A 23,645-nucleotide genomic window follows, 5' to 3' on the forward strand; every position below is an offset into this window, starting at 1 on the left:
TTTAGTTAAAAGGAAAGACAGTGCTTATGATCCTTTACAGAGCCTCCAAGACAGGTGGGAGGGGAGAGAGGGAAGGAGGTATCCTTAAACCAGAGATCTCCCCTTGATGCTTGCAACAGGGTGGACTCTATTAAAGGTACCCAAGCTAACCAGTTTAATGCTCCCACCCTTTTTCTGACATCAGCATCATCAGTGTTTTTATGTCCATTTTTTCATACTTGCATTAGTCAGATGGTCAAATGCCCTTCCTATCACCAGCTCTCACTGTTTTCAAGCAACACCATACTTTCCCATAACCAGACATTTTTTTCATGGAAGAGTGACAACAAGCAACCTCACTTGTATGACAATGATACTCATTTTACAACCATCATGTGATGTCTAGACAAAGGTACACACAAAAAAATTCACTTGCATACACATCACAATCTTGCACACACACATACACAAATACACATATATCTATAGAACGGGCAGCCTTCTTTCAGTTTCCATCTACCAAATTTACTCACAAGGCTTTGATCAACACAGGGCTATAGTAGAAGACATGCTACGCAGTGGAACTGAACCCATGACTGCATGGTTGGGAAGCAAGCTCCTTAACCCCATTGCTGTACCTAAAGAGATAGGTGTTACAACTTAGTGATGGATTAAGTTACCACACAGGAAGGCCATAACAAGATTTGAACTTAGATGCAGTTCTTCCAGTATCACCAATCCCATATCCTAGATTGGTACTTTTTTATTAACCCTTTTTTATTGAGCCTCTTCCATAAAAATGATAAGTAAAGTTGATCTGATTAATTCAAAGGCTAGAATTAGAGGTAACATTTATGGTAGTTTCTTATGTTTTATAAAGTTATTGCTTGGTTCCAAGTGAATCCTGAATGAGCAGACCTTCAATCAAAGGTTTATAACAATGTCAGAAATTACAGAAATGATCACCCCTTGTTTTTAGGGACATGTAAGAATAATGTAATTTAATGAACATTGATGTTATATAATGATGTATGATGTGATTTAAGTGGAGTGTGGTTGTGTGGTTGCTATTTCTTGCAGGCCAAGTAACTATAGAGGGATTTCTCTGTTGATTTGATGAAACTAAACTATATGGTATTGAGTTAACTAGAACTAAGTAAGGTTGCTTCACTAACTCAGTGACTTAGGATTTTGTTATCAAGAAATATATTAACAACTTATGGAACTTTTCCATCACATATCAAAATAAATATTAAATCATTATAACTACCACCACCGCCACCATAACAACCACCATTCTTATTATGTTTACTTTTTCCTTGCTGGGATGGGTTGGATGAGATTTGTTGAGGCAGTATTCTATGGCTAAATGCTTTTCCTGACACCAAATAAGATACTTTGCTCCATTGGGCTTCACACACAAAGCCACCAAACTGTGGGACATAGGTAAATATCACTGTTGCCCAAATGGTGTTAATGTGAACACACATGAAGATAAGTAACAAATGTAAAGAGACAAATCCCACTACTCACAGTTGTATTTGAGATAATAAGGGTTCCATTTCCAAATTCGTGTATGCGGTGGTTCAGTTCTATAGGCTGGCTATTTTTCATCCAAAGAATTCTTGGTGGAGGATCACCATCAACTGAACAAGACAGTATCACATTCTTTGCTTCTGAAATTACCTGACTTTCAGGAGGAAATAAAATTTGTGGAGGCACTAAAAGAAATATGAAGAATGGGCAACATTTTAAGAAAACAATTCATATATAATTAATTAATAGAATTAATATCAAATTACTTCAATAATTATGTTGTTTCAGTATTTTGTATTGTGTTACAAAAATACCTAGATGATTTTTCTATTTGCAGTATGCTGAATTCTCATTTGTTCATTTGATCATAAATAGATCTAATAAATAAATTGAATATATTGGTAAATTCTTTGTCAATTTTTAAAAACAATTGGAGAATGTACCTGAAATAGGTATAAAGTTCTGAGTAATGGCAATCGATTCCAACTATGGAATAAGAGACTGAATTTCAACATGAATTCAAGTACCAAGAAGTAATTTACTCCTGATGTAAATGCAAAGAAAAATAATCCATCCCTCCATTTAATATCCTCCACCCATGGTCCTTGCTACCACAAGGACCAACCCTTGTTGTGATGTGGTGGCTTGTGTGCTTCAAAGATCTTGAGAACCATGCCAATAGAGCACAAGATGGACAGGTCAAAAGATGGAGGCCAGGTTAATATGGACCACCTCTTCCCACAGGTAAAAATAGTTAGTGTAGAGCTAACACCCATACATAGAATACTGCAAAGCTACAAAAGTATTCATGGCAATTCAAAGCTAACAAGACCTGGGAGAGAAAGGCCTTCCTTCAGACAAACATATAACATGGTGCAACAAAATCAGAATTGAAAAAGCAGGGATCCAACTGGGGAGAAGTAGAAACGACAGTCCAGAATCAAGAATAATAGAGAGAAGATCTCAATAGCCCTTTGCATCACAGGGTGCAAAGGGCCATTGGAAAGGAAGGAAGTACATGGTCCTTGGGTGCTTTTAGTGGAGAGAATACTCTGTTGTATACATTTGGACCAGGTCTTCAGTTTGAGAATACCTTCCTCCCACCAGTCAGGGATCCTGAGAAAGGTCATGTGCATTACCTTTCTCTCCTGATTAAAAGATTAAAAATTAAAAGAAAAATAAATAAATGTGCACCCAACTTCATTGAGTTAATTTTTCAAATTCACCTTTCTCAGATTATCTTGAGTGAATTTAAAAATTTTGTTATGGATTAGTTATAGGAGGAATAAAAAAAAATCAGTATCCATGACCTTTAAATGACCTCGGCGATTGGCAAAACAAAAGAAAAGAAGAAACAACAACTTTGGCTTTGCTGCAGTTGAAGCAGCATGTCAATAGATATTAAATTACTTTCTGTGCAGAGACATAATCTGAATGCTTACAACGGAAAGATTTCCACTACACAAAATATGTTTAGAGCTTTCCCACTGCAGTATGTAAACTACAGCGAGAAATAATATCATCAAAAAATAATATTAGCAAGAATAATATTCCAAGAATAAGTTCCACAGGGCAAAGTTCTTTGTGGGTTTATATTTCAATACATTATCATCATCATCACCACTATCATCATCATTTAACGTCTGCTGGCATAGGTTGAACGGTTTGACTGGAGCTGGCTAGGCAGAAGACTGTATCAGGCTTCACTGCCAATTTTAGCATGATCTTTATAGCTGGATGCCCTTCCTAACATCAACCACTCTGCAGTGTGGAATGAGTGCTTTTTATGTGGCACCAGCACAGGCGAGGTCAGTTTTGGCATGGTTTTTACAGCTGGATGCCTTTACAAATGCTAACCACTTCACAGTGTGGACTGAATGCTTTTTATGTGGCACCATCAACACATTCATTATTATTTTCTATTGTTGATGCATATAGTTGTCATCGTCATCATTATCATCATCATCCTTATCATCACCATTTTAAATTTCACTTGCTATATTTGCAGGAGTCAAATGGAGTTTATTGAGGCAGATTTTCTACAGCTGGATGCCTTTCCTATTACCAACCCTCCTTTGTTTCCAAACATGCTAATATTTTCCCATATCACAACGTTTTCACAGAAGATTAGAAACAAACAATACTGCTTTTATGACTATGACACTTATTTAAGATTATTGCATGCAACTACTGCATGATGTCAAAGGAAGGAGATGCAAACACATGCACACTCACGTCCACACATGCATACATCTCTCCTTCTCTCTCTCTCCCTGTATATATATATATATGTATATATCATCCTTGTTGATTAACATCCGTTTTCCATGCTGACATGGGTTGGATGGTTTGACTGTGGTATGGAGAGCCAGCAACTGCACCACGCTCCAATCTGGTCTGGCAGAGTTTCTACAGCTGGATGCCCTTCCTAATGCCAACGACTCCGAGTGTGTAGTGGGTGCTTTAATCAGGTTTGGATCATGCTTTTTACATGCCACTGGCATCAGTCATGATCAGTTGGTGCTTTTTATGTGCCACTGGTACAGGAGCCAGTAAGGCAGGCTTGGCAACGAACACATTCAGATGATGCTTCTTACGTGCTACCAGCACAGGAGCAAGTCAGGGGGTACTGGTATCGATCATGATCAGTTGGTGCTTTTTACATACCACTGGCACCAGAGTCAGTTGGGCAGACTTGGCATTGACCATGTTCAGATGGTGCTTTTTATGTGCCATCAGCATGGGAGCCAGCCAGGGGGCACTGGCCCCAGCTACAATATATATATACATATATATTATATTATATATATATATGTGGCACCATATATATATATATATAATATATATATATATATATATATAATATAATATATATGTATATATATATCGTAGCTGGGGCCAGTGTCCCCTGGCTGGCATATTAATCACTACTACTACATAAACCTGATGATTGTGTAATACATGAAAGTACTAGTTTTATCACAATAAATATATAATATTCTATCATTATGATGTTGTAAAATTGTAAATAATAAAATGCGAAAATCAGACTAGGTTGGAATTTCATTGATTAATATATTCTTCTATACACAATTATACAAATCTGTATATATATATATATATTTGACAGGCTTCTTTCAGTTTCTGTCTATCAAATTTATTCACAAAGCTTTGGTTGGCCTGGGACTAAAGTAGAAGATACTTGCCAAAGGTCCCATGCAAAGGGACTGAACTTGAAATCACATGGTTCTGGAGCAAGTTTCTTAATTGTGTACCCATGCCAGTACTTCTGATAAAGAAATATTTATGCAATATGTATTAAACTTGGACCATGTTTTAAGATCATTTGCTATGTTGCTTTTCTTTTTCAAACCTTGTGAGTGGATTTGGAAGAAAGAAACCCATTGTGTGTATGTGTGTGTGTGTGCGTGTGTGTGACTGTGCAAGTGTGTGAGTGTACATGTGTGTGAGTGTGTTGTCTTGTCTCAACATGGTATGATAGTTGTAAATGGATGTCACTGTCAAACAAACAGTGTAATTTATTTTGAATGTTTTGGGGAAATGTCTGGCTACCGGGAAATATTACCTCTAGTAGACCCATGCAAACATTGAAAAATGGACATTAAAATGATGATAGGGATGCGGGCGATGATGATGGTGATGATGATACATTAAATATGTCTTGACATAAATATTTTAGAATACACAGACACATATATTAGGATTGTTTTATGATTAAAGCAACTCTATGAATATGTTAATGTTCCTTTTTATATGTAAATAGGCATCTTTTATTCTTTTATTTGTTTCAGTCATTTGACTGTGGCCATGCTGGAACACTACCTCTAGTCGAACAACTCGACCCCAGGACTTATTCTTTGTAAGGCTAATACTTATTCTATTTGTCTCTTTTGCCAAACTGCTAGGTTATGGGGACGTAAACACACCAGAATCGGTTGTCAAGCAACGGTGGGGAGACACACAAACATACCCCCCCCAACATATATATGGGCTTCTTTCAGTTTCTGTCTACCAAATCCACTCACAAGGCTTTGGTTGGCCTGAGGCTATAGGAGAAGACACTCGCCCAAGGTGCCATGCAATGGAACTGAACCTGGAACCATGTGGTCGGTAGGCAAGCTACTTACCACACAGCCACTCCTGCACCTCCAGGTATGTATATGTCTTGAATATTAAATATTAGTCATTAATATTGGCAGTGAGCTGGCAGGATCATTAGTACACCGGGCAAAATGCACAGCAGTATTTCCTCCATTTTTATGTTGTGAGTTCAAATTCTGCCAAGGTTGACATTGCCTTTCATTCTTTTCAGGTTGATAAAATAAATACCAGCTGAACACTGGGGTTCGGTGTAATTGAATTATTCCCTCCCTTGAAATTGCTGGCCTTGTGCCAACATTTGAAACCAATATTAAATATTAATATACTAAAACAGGATAAAGCTACTGGAACTTGATGTATTGGAACAAGATAACATAATCCCATGGCAGTGACATTTATCAGAAACGAGTCAATGGATCTGCAATCTAAATTCCTCTGAGATTATCTTGGCCTTTAAAGATGAATATATGAGGTACTAATGTCATAGATGAAATAATTATTGAGTGTGTGTTGAGATTTAAATTGCTCTGAATATTGAAATGGAGACCAAACTCTCGGTTCAGAAAGATGTTTCAGACATTTAGAGAGAATATCATGAAATAGATAAGACATGCTACATTTTAGTTAGTTAGAAATCAAATTTAGATTTTTGTTGCTGTTGTTGTTGTTGCTGCTGCTTTTGTTGTTGTTGTTGTTATTGTTGTTTAGGCCCTCCACCACTAGTGCACCCTGGCTGAGGTAACTTATGATTAAAACCCTTCCAGTCATAACCATCTAACCATGTCATTTTAGCAGTATGTTTATAACTGCATTGTGAAGGCGCATGGCTCAGTGGTTAGAGCAAAGAGCTTACGATCGTGAGGTTGTGAGTTTGATTCCTGGACTGGGCTGTGTGTTGTGTTCTTGTGCAAGACACTTTATTTCATGTTGCTCCAGTTAACTCAGCTGTAGAAATGAGTTGCAACGATGTCACTGGTGCCAAGCTGTATCAGCCTTTGCTTTTCTCTTGGATAACATCAGTGGTGTGGAGAGGGGAGACTGGTATGCATGGGTGACTGCTAGCCTTCCACAAACAATCTTACTCTGACTTGTGCCTCGGAGGGTAACTTTCTAGGTGCAATCCCATGGTCATTCATGACCGAAGGGGTCTCCTCCTATAACTGTATTATCTGATGCATCTTTTCCTCATTTAAGATAATGGGTACAATTTGAGGGAGATTAGGCTAATATTTCTGGTAGATTGAGTGACCATGTAGAGACAACTTTGTTTGAGTGGATCTAGTTTGTTGTGTTTAAATTTCTAAAAAAATGGGTACCTCTCAAAAATGATATAAATAACTATGATATGGGATGAAGTACTAAAAAACAACCTCAAGAAATTGAACCCTTGTGGTGAGATAACAAAAGATCGTGACACCTGGTGACTGGCCGTACTCAAGAAGACCCGTGCCCCACAAGAGAAGTGTTAAGACCAATCCTGCTGGTAGTGTAAAGCATTCATGATGATTCCATGTAAAAGCGCCCATACGGTGCCACATAAAAGTGCCCGTGCAGTGCCATGTAAAAGCACCTGTGAGGTGCCAATTAAGGCACTTATGCTGGTGCCAGTTAAAGCACCCAGCACACTCTGTAAAGTGGTTGGAATTAGGAAAGGCATCTAGTTGTAGAAACCATGCCAAATCAGACTGGTGTATAGTGCAGCTCCCTAGCTTGCCAGCTCTGGTCAGACTGTCCAACCCACGTCAGCATGGACAATGGACGTTAAATGATGATGATGATGATGATGGTGAAGAGGAGGAGGAGGAGGATAAACATTCCTCTAAGTTACCTTGATGCGTTAAAACAAAATTTATGGTATAAATGATTTCATATTATCAGAGGTTTGCAAAAAAGCAAAAAAACAAAATAAAACAAAGAGAAATAAATAAAATGCTTATATCAAATAAAGAACGATATTCTCAAAATTTGATGCAATCTATAATAATGATGATGATGATGACAATGGTGATGCTGGTTGTAATAATGCTGAAAGACATAAAATTGTCTACAACTGCTTTGTTTATTTATGTAAAAATGGTATCACAAATGGTAAGGAAATAATATTCTATTACTTAATATCTGAATATAAGTTAAAATATTATTCTATTCTAATATTCTAATAATATATAGGTGTGGCTGTGTGGATACAGGGTATACTTTATTACCAAATGGTTTTTTAGTTCTATCCCACTCTGTGGTACCTTGGTGAAGTCTCTTGTTTGTATATACATACATACATACATGCATACATACATACATACATACATACATACATACATACATACATACATACATACATACATGTGTGTGTGTGTGTGTATGTGTATGCATGTGTATAAAGGTACATGTATGAGTGTGTGTGTGTATACATGTGTGAATGTTTACATTCTGCATGTCTTCGCATGACTCTGAACAAAATGGTGTTATATTATTTACATTCTCTGTAAACGATATGTTCTGTGGTTCTGTGCTTTCAACTTGTGAAGATCAGTGGAATAGAAAAAAATACCTCACTAGCAAAATGGATAAGGTTTGGGGACAGGATGAGCATCCAGCTATAAAATACTGCTGCAATGCGTGTTCATCCAGCCCATACTAGCGTGGAGAAATGGAAGTAAAAAAGAAACAAATGAATAACATATTCTTTTATCATTGTATTTGTTTCAGTCATTTGACTGTAGCCATACTGGAGCACAGCCTTCAGTCGATCAAATCGACCCCAGGACTTACTCTTTGTAAGCCTAGTACTTATTCTATTAGTCTCTCTTTTGCTGAACTGCTAAGTTATGGGGATGTAAACACAGTGGCATTGGTTGTAAAGCAATGGTGGGGGGACAGACACAGATGCACAAACACACACACACACACATGCACACACACACACACACAACAGGTTTCTTTCAGTTTCTGTCTAGTAAAAGACACTTGTCTAAGGTGCCATGCAGTGGGCTTGAACCAAGAACCATGTGGTTGATAAGCAAGCTACTTACCACAAAGTCACTCTTGCACCTATATATCAAATATTTCAATAAAGGAGTGACTGTGTGGATAGGCACAGGAGTGGCTGTGTGGTAAGTAGCTTGCTTACCAACCACATGGTTCCAGGTTCAGCCCCACTGCCTGACACCTTGGGCAAGCACCTTCTACTATAGCCTCGGGTTGACCAAAGCCTTGTGAGTGAATTTGGTAGACGGAAACTGAAAGAAGCCTGTCGTATATATGTATGCATGTGTGTGTGAGTGTGTGTGTGTGTTTGTCCTCACCCCCCAACATTGCTTGATATGCGATGCTGGTGTGTTTACGTCCCTGTAACTTAGCGGTTCGGCAAAAAGAGACCAACAGAATAAGTACTAGGCTTACAAAGAATAAGGCCTGGGGTCGATTTGCTCAACTAAAAGGTGGTGCTACAGCATGGCCACAGTCAAATGACTGAAACAAGTAAAAGTGAAAAAATAATAATTTACTGTGTAAAAGAGAAACACTTAAAATTTCTTTTGAAGATTGAGATTGTTTATAAAGACATAATGGCCAATGGAAAGAACCATGGTACATCTTTTCCACATGTATGTTGTAAACTAATACTGGGTAAAGTTCTGGGAGTTAGCTGAAAGAGATCACTCAATCAAAACAGAATCACAGTGGTGATATTTTTGTTGGTATGAAGCAGTATGTTAGAGTATGAAATTATTGGCAGACAATGTTAGCTAAATAATTTTGAAAAGAATTCAAGCAAAAACACAAGCTCAGTTGTTTTGTAGGTTTTTTAACAAAATTTCTGATATATTTTAGAAAATACTGATAAAAATAAAAATAAAAAACGAGACAATTACAATTACAGTTGTTTAGTTTGGAAATAATGCAAAGTTGTTGTAAATCATCGGAAACAAGATGAAAGATTTAATGTTGAAGAATATTTAAAAATAACACTGTCAATTTAAGCAACGTTTCAAAAGTAAGTTAATGTAATAATATGGTGGAAATTTCTAGGAGTAAACAAAACTGTATTTATAAATATTACACAAATATTTTGTATCTAGGGAGGGTTATTATGACAATAATAAACACATGCACTAGTTCGATTGTACTTTTTTATATGTTAACTATTTAACCAATTGACTAATCAATTTCTTGATTAATTATTTGCTCAATCAATCAAGTTTATCGAAGTTTTTTTAGTGCCATTCATGACCTCATCAAACGCATACCTTCCTGATTCCATCTCTGTCATTAATGAGGTTGTGAATGTCAACAAAAGGACTTTGACAAACTAAACTGATTGATTAATTGACTGAATGATTAATCAAGCAATTGATTAGTTAATTGGATAAACTGACAAATAAAAAAATAAAGAAGTGCAATAGAATCAGTAACTGTGTTTATTATTGGCATAATGACCCTACCAAGGCACAACAAAATATATCCCAACACATGAGTTCAGATGAAGCATCTTGAAAAACCAAATACAAAAACAAAATTATACAAATCTCCTTTGTAAAAGAAGTTATGTTGTTTAGCTTCATTTATGGAAGCAGATCTTGTTGTAATCCTCTAGATAAACTAATTTTATTTTCTCATCAAGCATTTAAAAACATTTATCTTATCCTTTGGAGTAGTTCTTGTCAGGCAAATGACTTGGTCTGAGACAGTATGCTGAAACTGAAGAAATTACAGAGTGGAAGAGCCATTCTAAACATCTAAAAACACACAAAACTTGTTAAATTCACTTTTTATTCATTTCTTGAGGTATCAAAATGCTCGTTGTACCATTGATACCTGGTCATTAATACAATTCCACTGCAATTGGTTAAAATAGTTCTTCCAGAATCTAAGTGATATCTTATTACATTCCCTTTAGAAACTACTGCAATTTTACCAATATAAGAAAGAATTATTAAGAGAGAGAGAGAATGAGAGAATAGAGAGAGAGAGAGAGAGAGAGAGAGAGAGAGAGAGAGAGAGAGAAAGAGGTAGATAGAGAAAGACATAGACAGATATAGATAGAGAGAAGAATGGAGGATTGGAAGAAATGTTAGAGGGTCAAACTAAATGTCTTGTGGTGTTTAGTTACAGTACTCTACATTCTGAGCTCAAATCCCGCCAAAGTTAACTTTACCTTTCATCCTTTCAGGGTTGATAAAATAAAGTACCAGTCAAGTACTGGAGTCATTGTAACTGACTAACCCCTTCTCCCCCAAAATTGATGGACTTGTGTCAATATAAGAAGCAATTATTAAGAGAGAAAAAGTGAAAGAGAGAAAGGGGAAGGAAGAATGAGAAAGAGAGTGAGAGAGAGAGAGAGAAAGGGAGCTAGAGTGAGAGAGAGAGAGAGAGAAGAAATTCCAAATTTTAAAGGAGAAAAGGAAGATGTACTAAGCATTGAGCATCAACATATGTAATACAGTTGGCATTAAGAAGGGCATCCAGCCACAGAACCACACCAGAAAAGACAATGGAGTCTGGTGCAGCCCCTGACCTTACTGGCTACTTTCAAACCATTCAACCCATGCCAGCATGGAATGCAGACGATAAATGATGATGGTGAACGTAAGTATTGATTTTTTTCATAGAAGATTGATACAATCAGTCAAAACAAGTCTAGTATGTTACTGATATGTTTGTTGCTCACAGATTTCACATCTAAAACATCATTACCTGTAACATATTAAAACCCTTTAGTATTCATAAATATTCTACCTGGTTTATATTAAAACTGTTCAGATCTGGCCTCTCACTCTTACTCTACAATATAATTCTAAAAATATACAATTACATTATCGAAATCTTGAAGCTATACATAATTAATTCAAAACAATGTGAGTAAATAAGCATTGCATTTGACAGAATAATTGGAATGTCAAAAGGTTAACTAGAACTGAATTTGATGGCATATAAAATGTACTTTTTCCCCACAAAAGTGTCTCAAAAAATCACTCTGGGTCTTATATTGATGCAATCCATAATGATGATGAATGATGATGACAATGGTGATGCTGGTTGTATTAATGCTGAAAGATATAAAATTATCAACAACTGCTTTGTTTATTTATGTAAAAATGGTATCACAAATGGTAAGGAAATAATATTCTATTACTTAATATCTGACTATAAGTTAAAATATTGTATTTGACAGAATAATTGGAATGTCAAAAGGTAAATTAGAACTGAATTTCATGGCATATAAAATGTTCTTTTCCCCCACGAAAGTGTCTCGAAAAATCACCCTGGATCCTATATGCAAAGTTGGGCCTATATTACTTAATTTAATGCACTAAAAACTTTATCTCTTGAATTTACACTGCTGTAATTAGAGTGCATCTAATATGCCCATGCACCTTTTATGTGATCAAGTATGGTATCATATTCTGAGGGTATGATACACAACTCTTCTACGAGAGACCGAAGAACACATAATTCTTGTCACCCCTCTCCTCCAGTGGTGTTCCATTGGATGTAGGGATCTTAAAAAACAGCTTGAACAGATTGTAACAAATAAATCAAAGTCTTGTCGGTGAATCTTGTTGGCAGATTTTCTTGTCAAAATACATTCTGTTTGTTACAGTGAAAAGGAATATATTTTACAAAAGGAAAAGGGGGAAAAAAGAAAGAAAGAAAAAGGAAATGTACAGTAATTTAGTACTGAGCAAAAAGACTTAGAATGTAATGTCAAGAGCTTATTTCTGGATTTTTCCATGATATTAATAATGGTTTCAAATTTTTGCACAAGGCCAGCAAGTTTGGGAGAGGTGCTAGTTGATTACATTGACCCTAGTACTCCACTGGTACTTATTTAATCAACCTCAAAAGGATGAAAGACAAAATTAACCTCAGTGAAATTTGAACTCAGAATGTGAAAATAGACAAAATACTACTAAGCATTCTGCTCGGTATGCTAACAATTCTGCTAGCTCACTGTCTTCCCTGATCTTAATAATAGCAATGCAGCAAACAATACTTTAATATGTTTGCAGTTTGGCAGACTCCATTAGATATATTTTTGATTCTCTTCACCTCCCTTCCTGCTTCTTTTTCAATCTAGTAAGCATTCTTTATTATCTCCTAGTTGTCTTCCCTTCTTCTGATTTCCATACCCATCACTCTTCTCCTAATTTATCAAATTTGCTAACATTCCTGTTGACTATCTCCTTAATTTGACTGCCCTCCCCCTACCAACACATGTTTCACATTGTCACTTCCTATATCTTTATTCTTCACTATTTTCTCTTCTCTCTTTCCTTCATTCTACCTTATTCTCTCTCTCACTCTCTTTCTCTCCCTCTCACTTTCTCTTACTATTCCCAATCTATTCTTTGAGTATTATCAGAAAATATTTCTTTAATGAAGGTTACTGCCTGACATTTTAGACTTTTCCTCTTCATGCCAAACCAATTTTTTCCACTTTTCAAAAATAAACAAAAGAGTGCCTTCATTGTTTACAAATCCAGGGAACTCAACACAAACATATATGTGCTACTGCAGCCTGAACTCTACTCTGCCTCAACCTAGGTAGGAAGAGACTGAAAAAAACTAAATGCATTGTTACTGTATCTGATTGCATATAAAGTGCACTTCTTCATTTTTTAAAAAAATGTGCTTCAGAAAACCACCCTGGGTCCTATATTTGAAACTGGGCTCCTGTAAGCTTTAATGTACTAATTTTTTCCCCCAGATATGCACTACTGGAATTGAGGTACATCTTTTACACCATCAAATCTGGTATTTCCCATAGCTCTGGTACATATGTGAAAATATATTAACCAGTTAATCTCAAAAGTATATGTAGTGTCCTCCGTGATGTTGAAAAATCAGGAGGACTTAACCTCAGTCATTGGAATCCAGCACTAGATTAACCATTAAGCAAAATAAGCACGTGCTTTGGGCAGCAAAGGAAGTGGAGTGGGTGGCATCACAGATATAGTAAATGTTTACAGCACAAAAGAAATTACTTTAAACTTGCTAAAATAATATTGGGGATACCTTATCTCTACTAAGTATAGAAGTAGATGTGTTACTTAAAATTAGTTTTGAGGATCTGATCAAAGACTTTGCTATTAAAAAAAAATAAGTGAAAACTTTTTGAATATAAATAAAGTGGAAGTATACAAAAATAAACATTATTTTCTATTTTACTATCAGTTTTGTTTCATTTTAAAAAACAAAAATTCATTTTATGGTTTATTATTTTTGAATTACATATATATAGGGGTATCAAAATCTTTTAAGTGCTTAGAGCTTCCGTGGGTCTTAATCCAACCCTGTTAGAATCCACAAAGAGGAGAAGTTTGCTTCTTTTGTAAATACAATTTCTGTTTCTTTTATTAATACAATTGTCTTAGGGATATCTCATACAGCATTTACACTGCTTTATATACAGAAGTCTTTTATCAAAACATGACAATACAATAGTATTGATTGAGACAACAGCCATGCACAATTTAAACTTTTGGCCTGAATATTTTTTTAGCATTGCTAGAACTTTTGTAAACAAAGCTGAAGATCAAACTAAATGCATATAATCATCACTGGAAATATAAATATATTTTGTAGAGAAGATAGCAAATGAATTAATTCAAAAGTAAGCCTTTTAATACTAACCTGCCAGAGACTGACCCTTGTTCTATGATACAAATTCCTGTTTTAAAATCATCTAAATTCTGTGTTGATTTAAGTTCCTAATGCCAGCTTAATAATGACAATTTTATTTTACTAAATTCTTCCTTATTTTCAAAATTTATTGATATCAACAGGAGTATAGTAACAAAAGTGCTAAAATATCATTTAATTGTTTTTCAAGCCAATTCAGTGTATTTTGCGAAGTAGCACCAAATGGTAACATGATTTTCTGTATGGGTCAAAAACTACCATTATGTAACTTAGGAACATTGAAATGTAAAAGAATACGAAAAACTATTTTAATTGTTTTCATTTTCACTTTGGGATGATTTAACCACATCAGGAGAATAACATATTGCCAATTTTCTTAAGGGCTACAAAGATATTAACAGAAATTACTGTATTTGATGACATATAAGACAATCTTTTTTCATAAAAAAGTCTCAAAAATCATCTTGGTGATATATATGATGTTGGGTTTAAGCTTTAATGTACTAATTACCATTTTACCCCTAAATATGCTCTGTTGAAATTTAGTTATTTCCAATAAACCTTTGAGTCTTTTATACCATCAAGTATGGTAGTAACCATACAAACATTAGACCTTGGTATAATAATTTTTGTAATTTTACCTAAATCAATATTGCCTTTAATCTTTTCATCATTGTTTTTGCTTATTAACATGGTTTGGTGTGCTTCAATAAGCTAAATAAAATAATGTTCATCAGACGATAAACCTAGTGCATTTTGAAAAGTAGTTGATGTTAGGAAGGACATCTAGTTATAGAACCCAAGCCCCAAAATTAAAACTATGACTGAGATGTTGTCCTCCAAACTTCTCAGGAGAACAGTTATGACCCTTCCAACTCATGCTAGCTTGAAAAACGAATGTAAAATGATGATGGTGATGATGATGTGTGTATGTGTGTATGTGTGTGTGTGTGTGTGTGTGTGTTGTGTGTGTGTGTGTGTGTGTATGTATAAATGTGTATATAAACCATCAGGAAAAGATTTAGTTTTGGATTTGTGCCAGGAAAGGATACTACTGATGTTCCCATCCAGGTGAGATAATTACAAGACAAATTCTTAGTTAAAAGCAGATCATTATATCTAGGATTTTGTTGCTATGAACACTGAGTGTAAATAAAAGGGTTTATAAGAACCATGCAAGCCATATACAGAGATGCTGTCAACATGTTGAGGGTTGGCAATGAGTTCAGCAAAGAATTTAATGTACAAGAAAGTATTCATCAAGGCTTGGTTCTCAAACCCTTCTTGTTTGTTATAATTCACAAGGAACTTAAAAGAACTGATAACCTGGTTCTCATAGTTGAATCTATTGAAAAATTAGAGAAGAAATTCCAGAAGTGGAAGCAAATCCTAGAATTGAGAGTGCATCTAGGAAACAGCCATGCTTGATATCCAGAAAAAAAGAGTTCTATATAGTGTACTCAATGTGCACAGCACTTGCAGTACAATCAAAGACAGGCTGACAGAGAAGGAAGATTTTCTATGTGACAAATATACAGGAGTACTAAGCTGTAAAGGCACTCAAGAAACAACTTCTTTCAAATGCTCACAAGGCTCTGTAGAAGTAGTTGATAGTTTCTTTATCTCAGTGACCTAACAAGAAGTGGAGGTGGGTGTTCAGAAAGCATAATAGCCAGGATAAGAATGGAATATAAAAAAATTAAAGAGCCATTACTTCTGTTGGTAAGCAATAAATTTTCTCTCTGAGAGAAGGGTTTGATGTTTATGTATGAAGTGCATTGTTTCAGAGAAGGAAAAACAATGGCATTAAAGACAGAGGATGTATGAAGGTAGGAAAAAAATATTAGATGAATATACTCTACAAGATATTTAATGTTAGTGTGTACAAATGAAAGAACACAAATGAGATGAGAGAAAAAACTATTGGGTATTAATGGAATCAGATGTAATATGTAAGAAAAACGGCTGTGATAGTAGGAAGTTGAGAGTTTGGTAAAGAATTACCAAGTAATTTATGAGAAAGGAATTTGGGTAAAATGAAGAAGTGTTGAAAGCTGGTCTTAGGATGCCAGAAATCATGAAAATAGCAATAGACTGTAACAAGTAGTGAGACACTGAGTTGGACAAGACCCACCTAACTCATGCAAACATGGAGAAATAGACATAAAATAATGATGAAGATGTACACATGCACATATGATGTTCACATTTACATGTATGTGTGTGTGTTTTGTGCAAGTCTAGAAAAACAGAAAAATGTTGATGATAATGTTGATATAACATTTTCTTTATAAAATTATTTTTATATAATTGTAATTGATCTATATGTATCCATTATGTATTCACACACACACACACACACACACAAGTCCTTATGTGGTGTTTAGGTAAGTGATTGTTGAAAATAGTTGAATTTAAAGGATATTTGACAACATTTTACAACCATATATGGTATACCAGGTTCAGTTCCATTGCATGGTGCCTTGGGCTAATATCTTCTAATATAGCTCTAGGGTAACCTAAGAGTGAATTTCATAGACAAAAAAATGTCCGTTTCATACTAGCATGAAACAGTGAGCTTTCACACAGTTTTAGTCTATCAAACTCACTCACAGGTCAGCCTAGGGCTTCAGTAGAAGGTGTCATGCAATGGAACTGAACCCAAAAGCAAGCCATATACAGTTGTAAAATGTCAAATATCCTTTAAATTCAGTCTGCTGTGATGATTCAAACAAGTAACACATAGTATTTCTAAGGGTTTATTCTTTCCCTCTCTGAAGAGATTAATCTCAAATATATGATTTTAATATTTTAAAATTTCACTGTGCTTAATTGAAACAGCTGTAAGAGATAATGATCGCTTTTTTTGCTGATAATAAACTCTTATTAACTTCAATATCTCCATTTTCTTATTCATTTGCATGACTATAAACCATCGTTTATATATAAACCTATTATTTTATGGATATTAAACTGCCACCAAATATATTAGGTATTGAACCAGTATTTCCTTGGATGATACCATCCCTTCATGAGGCCAATATAACCTCTATTTGAATTATATACATATATGTATATATATATATATATGTGTGTGTGTGTGTGTGTCTTTCTGTTAATATTCCCCCTGCCTTACTTGACGACTGGTGTTAGTTTGTTTACAACTCCATAACTTTGTAGTCTGGCAAAAGAAAACATTAGAGTATGTACTAAACTTTAAAAAAACTATGTACTGGAGTTGATTTGTTCAATTAAACTCCTTCAAAGTGGTACTTCAGCATGGCTGCAATCAAGTGACTGAAACAAACAATATATATATATATATATATATATATATATAAATGAGCTAAGGTAAATATCTGAGAGTAGCAAGTGGTACATAAACAAATGATGGCATATTAAATATCATACAATTTATGTTCTTGATTTACTGAAATTTTCTATGCTTCCTAAGATGACAGAACAATTGCTAATTGGTAATGAGGAGCAACGCCAGATTAGAAGGGGAGGTAATCTGAAGAATCAATCATACAAAACTGACATGCCCTAAAAGAAAAGATAGTCTAATTGTCTAAGAGAAGGCATCTTCAGTACAGCAACTGTTTCATCTAACTTCAGCTGCATGGGAGACTTAGACAAACATAAAATAAAGAGTAGAACACATTTATGGCCTAGAAAGTATATATATATATATATATAATATATAATGTAAAATATTACATACATATATATATATACATAATGAGGTTGGCTTTAGGGGGTTTCTTGGTGCAGTTTGTGTGGAAGATGCTGATATATCTGAGAATGGCAGGAAAGTAGAGGAAGACAGCTGTTCATTGGTTTGGTTGTGGAAGTCAGCAGAAAGAGCATCTTGCTGACTTTGAAACAAGTGGGAACTGAGCCACACCTGTTCCAAGCATATGTATATATTATATTGTTTATAATATTAAAATATAACCCTAATATTTAATCTTGTAATTATGGAAGAATATTCAACATTTTTGGGTATAATTCAAAATTGCCAGCTCTGTTAACCAGATTTCAAAATAATTGGACTGTTTCAGAAAAGTCATTTACAACTCAAAAATTGTGTTTTATGGCATGTTACAGGAGAATTACATCTTGCTGTATGTAGAATTATGTTATGTTCATAGTATTTAATTATATGGTATTTAATTATGTAAGATAGCATATTCATAGCTACAACACTCCTCTTACAAGAAGACATATTCCACAATTCATTTGCAATACCAGTTCTGATTCCAACATTTGGAACGCTTGACTTTCTATAGAGGAAATCCACTCCATAAACACTAAAAGCCACAAGATCTTAACATCAACTGGAAACTTCCATAGACACAGTGATATAGACAGGATCCACCAAAGAAGAGATAAAGGAAGTAAATACTTTAGATCAGTGCAAATAGCCCTCAAATGTCATATAGTATCTCTTATAGGATCTGCTAAACAATAGCAGGAAAAATAAATGCATAAACTTAGAGCTGAAAAGTGAAGAGAACATCTTACATGTTGATAGTGAGCTCCTCAGGAAGTAATCTCTTCCTGTCAACCTCCCATATAAACCCCAAACAGCTGGACTAAAATACATCAAAGAAGACCTGAATATTAAACATTCAGCCTATCAAAAAAAGAAAAAAAAGTTTATGCATGGGTATGTTTCCCTAAGATTTGAAGATGACTCTAATAATGACATGAAGTAAAGCCTTTCTTGAACTTGTGACCGTTATATCACATCACATTTTGAAAGTTGTGCATTTGCAATCCAAGTCCAAGAGATTGTTACAAAATACCTTATTAGCAAAGAAGACAGTGAAACCCTTGGAGTCTAAAGACGCAACTGAAAATATCATTTATGTCACATGTCTGTGGAAGACATCACAAGTGATTAGCAGCTGCACAAAATGTCATCAAGGTACTAATTACCTTCCAATGTGATATAACATTGTTACTAAAACAATATACAATGCCAGCCAAAAAAAAGACCGACCTGCAATAACTCCACTGTTATATGAATATCGGCACAAAGAATATTGGTGGAATGTTCCCATCAAAACTTCTACCAAGTGCAAACATAACAGGCCAGATATTGTGGTATAAGACAAACATGAAAAAGCATGTACCATCATAGAGGTCAGCTGATATAAATATCTATCTGAAAATCAAAGAGAAAGAGGATAGCTATGGACAACTACTTTGAAACTTCCTGCTTCTATATTTAGATTATAAATTATATGAATATCACATTTATACTAATAATGACTAATGCACTTGGTTTTGTTATAAAAAATGCTAGAGTGGCAATCTGGAAAAACAAGGGTTTTTAGAAAAAGAAATCAGCCAAATACAATCTGTAAACAGAACAGTAAAGTTCAAAATGTGACATTGTTTTTGCTATCAGGATTCTGATGATGGAGCTTTGTGTCTTTGTTAGAAACAAGCTCCTACCTAACAAGTAGACTTCAAATAATTAAAAATAGAAAAGAACATAATACATACATATAAACTATGAGTTTTTAGATGCTATTTTGAATGATGCTTAGAGCAATGTATTCTCCTGAGACTATATCTAAGGTCACCAAAATAAAGGCAGATTCAACATCAGTTGTACCAAGTAGCTCTCTTACTGAGAATGTTTGCCAGGCTGGATGATAGCCTGGGGTCTTTCTCTTGATTACATTTTCATTGCAAGCAGTGTTTCACAAGTTCTATTGTGCAGAACTTCATTAATTCTTTACAGAGAAAGATCTTCAGAAGAATATAAGATAGACTGTGCTTCTAGTAAATTTTGTGCAGTGTGTGTGTCTGTGTGTATAAGTGGTTGAGTATTCCACAGATACATGTACTCCTTATGTGATACTCAGGCAGAATCAGTATGATATAGCTGGACCTTTAAATGAAAAGTAAAATCCACTGAATGGGCTTCAGTGAAGTTTCTGTCAACCTAACTACACTCACAAGACTTGGGTTGATCCAAGTACATTATGAAAGATATATCCTCAAGATGCCATATAATGAAGTCAAACTCAGGTTCTCATGATTGGGAAGCAAAACTTCTGTTCTACACTCACCTTTACACACACACACACACACACACACACACACACACACACACACACACACACACACACACACACACACACACACACACACACACACACACACACACACACACACACACACAAATGTATTTACATCAGCATCAGCATCATTATTGTCAATTAATGTCTGTCTTTAATACTGATATGAGTTGGATGCTTTAATAAGACATGACTATCCAAAGGGCTGTGTTAGTCTCCAGTGTCTGCTTTGTCAAGATTTCTATGGCTGGATACCATTTCCAATGCCAGCCACTTTACAGAATATACTGGGTACTTTTTATGTGGCTACACCATGAGTAGAGTCACCAAGTAACTCACAAGACAAGACAAGGCCCTTCACAGAGTTTAGGCAGAGTGTTGAGGGAGGTGACTTTGTGCCAGGTGTTGAGGATTAACAAGGAAAGAAGGACAGGAACAGGTGTTTTACTGTAGAGGAGTTACAGGCAAGACATATATGAATAACTTCAAAATTGATAACACTTAGCTTCATGATTCAAAATTATGAGAGATTGCTTTTGAAATATCTCTCAGTGAAGCATCATATGGTTGTTAGAGAAATGTACAATAAAAATATTATCAGGAAAAAGAAGTAAATGGTAACTAAAAAGATTGATGCTAATGAACTGATGATTCATGAGAATATGGAAGAAATCTAAAAACATAGAAAAATAATAAAATAATATAAAATTAAAGTATATCCTACCTGATATTGTTATCTTAGAAAATATATTGTTCTGATGGGAATCAGCTCTCTACTTGAAGTTGATGTCAGATAAATACAGTGTAAAGATGGGTCGAGTATGTAAATTTTACCATTCTGGTTCAAGCTTATACTAATAACTATTGGAGTTAATAATGGGTTGAATAGTAGCTTGCCTCAATGTTTGCTTGGTAAACTGTGTTTTGAGAGCACAAGTGTAAGACTTTCAAATCAGTGTCAGTTAAAAAAAAACAACTTTTTTTAAAATTCAAAGTACGAATGGTTATAGAATGTGTTCTAGAACACAGAATATTTCCACTCTTTCTCTTTCTCTCTCTTATGTTTGCTTTCTTTTTATAACCTTGTCACAACTGGGAAGTGACTCATTAAAACAAACAATATCAATTTAATTAGGAAATACATATATGAACATACAGACATACATACATACAGACACATGCAAACACACACACATACACATACATATAATCCTTTCTACTATTGGCACAAGGCCTGAAATTTAGGGGTGAGGTATAGTCAATTACATCGACCCTAGTACTCAACTGGTACTTATTCTATCAACCTCAAAATGATGAAACGTGAAGTGACCTTGGCAGAATTTGAACTCAAAATGGACAAAATGCTGTTCAGCATTTTGCCTGATGTACTAACGGTTCAGCCAGCTTGCCACCTTATGCACATACATATAATAAAAATAAAAAGGGAAACAATACAAATATATCTATGGAATGAATTTGGAGAATTACTAGTAACCTCACTGGTGCTGTACTGGTGTTATAAAAAGTATCCAATGCACTCTGTAAAGTAGTTGGCACTAGGAAGGCCATTTTGCCAAAGAAACTACCAAAACAGACTGTGTAGCTTGCTGCAGTCCAGTGGTGTGCCAACTTCTGATGAACTGTCTAACCCATGCTAGCATGGGAAATAGATGTTAAATGGTGATGGCAGTAGTGAAGTTGAAAAGTGATCTATTCTGAATTCTACACAAAAAATTCTTAATTTATAAAAATTTTAAAGTTGTATAAAGACATCAACAACCTAGTGGCAATTGTTAGAAATTCACTGAGAAAAGGGGAGATAATTTCAAGAAATTAAGTATTAATTTCTGTTGTTAATTTACATGTTTAAGGAAAGGACAGCCTGACTTTTGTTTGCAGGCAAGGGACAACTATGATCATGTTTCTGTCTATAAGACTTCATGTGCTTAGTATTATCTAATCAAGCATACAGATCAGTGGATAAATTTTTGCATACAGAAAAAAGTCATATACTATCCATATTCATGCTATTAGCTATCTGAGTTATTTCCCTTAGCTTAATTTTAATTACGGTAATTATTCTGATCCAAAATAAATCAACTATTTACTAAAGACAGACAGGTTTTGAGGCATATAGATATATAGAGTGATCAATTCATAAAAAAATGCAAACACTTGCAAACATATATATAGTCACATATTCTTGAAATTTTATTATTTGAGGCTTATTGATTGTCCAAGACTGGTGAAAAGGAGGTGAGTGAAGTGTATTCTCAAGCTGAAAACCTGGCCTAAATGTTTACAGCAGATATTGAAGGAGTAGGTAATGATTAATGAGACATAGATTAAACCTTCCATTGAAGTAGGCTACCATGGAATTGGAACCCCAAATTCTAACACCAATAGTGCAAGGTATCTTGCCTGACATTTCCGGTGACTCCACCAGATAAAAATCTGCCAGTTTTTATCTCTCCGCTCCAAAGGCAGAAGTTGGATTTATCCAATGTTTATTGGCTTCCCTTACTGGCTGCTAATTCTGGTGAACTATATCTGCTAACATTATGAACTAACTCCGAGCCTCCAGAAACAGCTGTTGGACTTGTAATACCATACTTTCTCCCTTTTATTTTTCTGTGTCATTGTACTCCGTGTATGTTTGCTCTTTTAATATATAAACATCTATATATTTAAACTTGTCTGACAATTTTCAGTCTTTACTTTCTCTCTATTTACATCTATATATATATTCTATATCAAACTCAAGCAGTTATATTTGTTTATTTGCACCATTCTCTCTCTCTCTCTCTCTCTCTCTCTCTCTCTCATATATATATATATATATATATATATATCTTTGGGCATAATCTGGTGATGTCAGCTGTTACATTAACTGCTCTTTTATTACTTTTTATGTATTTTACATATATATGTGTGTATGTATTTATGCATTCATACATAGCGCAGGCATGACTATGTGGTAAGTAGCTTGCTTACCAACCACATGGCTCCGGGTTCAGTCCCACTGAATGGCACCTTGGATAAGTGTCTTCTGCTATAGACTTAGACCAACCAAAACCTTTTGAGTGGATTTGGCAGACAGAAACTGAAAAGAGCCTGTTGTATATATATGTATTTATGTGTGTGTGTCTTTGTGTCTGTGTTTGTCTCCCCCACTGCCACCATCGTTTGACAACCGATGTTGGTGTGTCTACATCCCCATAACTTAGTGGTTTGGTGAAAGAGATTGGTAGAATAAGTACTAGGCTTACA

General features: G+C 35.0%; 1 protein-coding gene across 2 annotated transcripts in view; it reads right to left on the minus strand.

The window, feature by feature from the left end:
• The window catches only part of LOC115225415 (hemicentin-1-like), a 410,505-nt gene that overhangs the window by 66,569 nt on the left and 320,291 nt on the right, over positions 1-23,645 (minus strand). For both annotated transcript variants that reach the window (XM_036498554.1, XM_036498555.1), the window contains exon 41: positions 1,513-1,700. In XM_036498554.1, the coding sequence (XP_036354447.1) occupies positions 1,513-1,700 (188 nt within the window). The remainder of the gene's footprint in view (positions 1-1,512; positions 1,701-23,645) is intronic.

The sequence above is a fragment of the Octopus sinensis genome, linkage group LG2 (assembly GCF_006345805.1).
Source record: "Octopus sinensis linkage group LG2, ASM634580v1, whole genome shotgun sequence".
NCBI classification, from domain to species: Eukaryota; Metazoa; Mollusca; class Cephalopoda; order Octopoda; family Octopodidae; genus Octopus; species Octopus sinensis.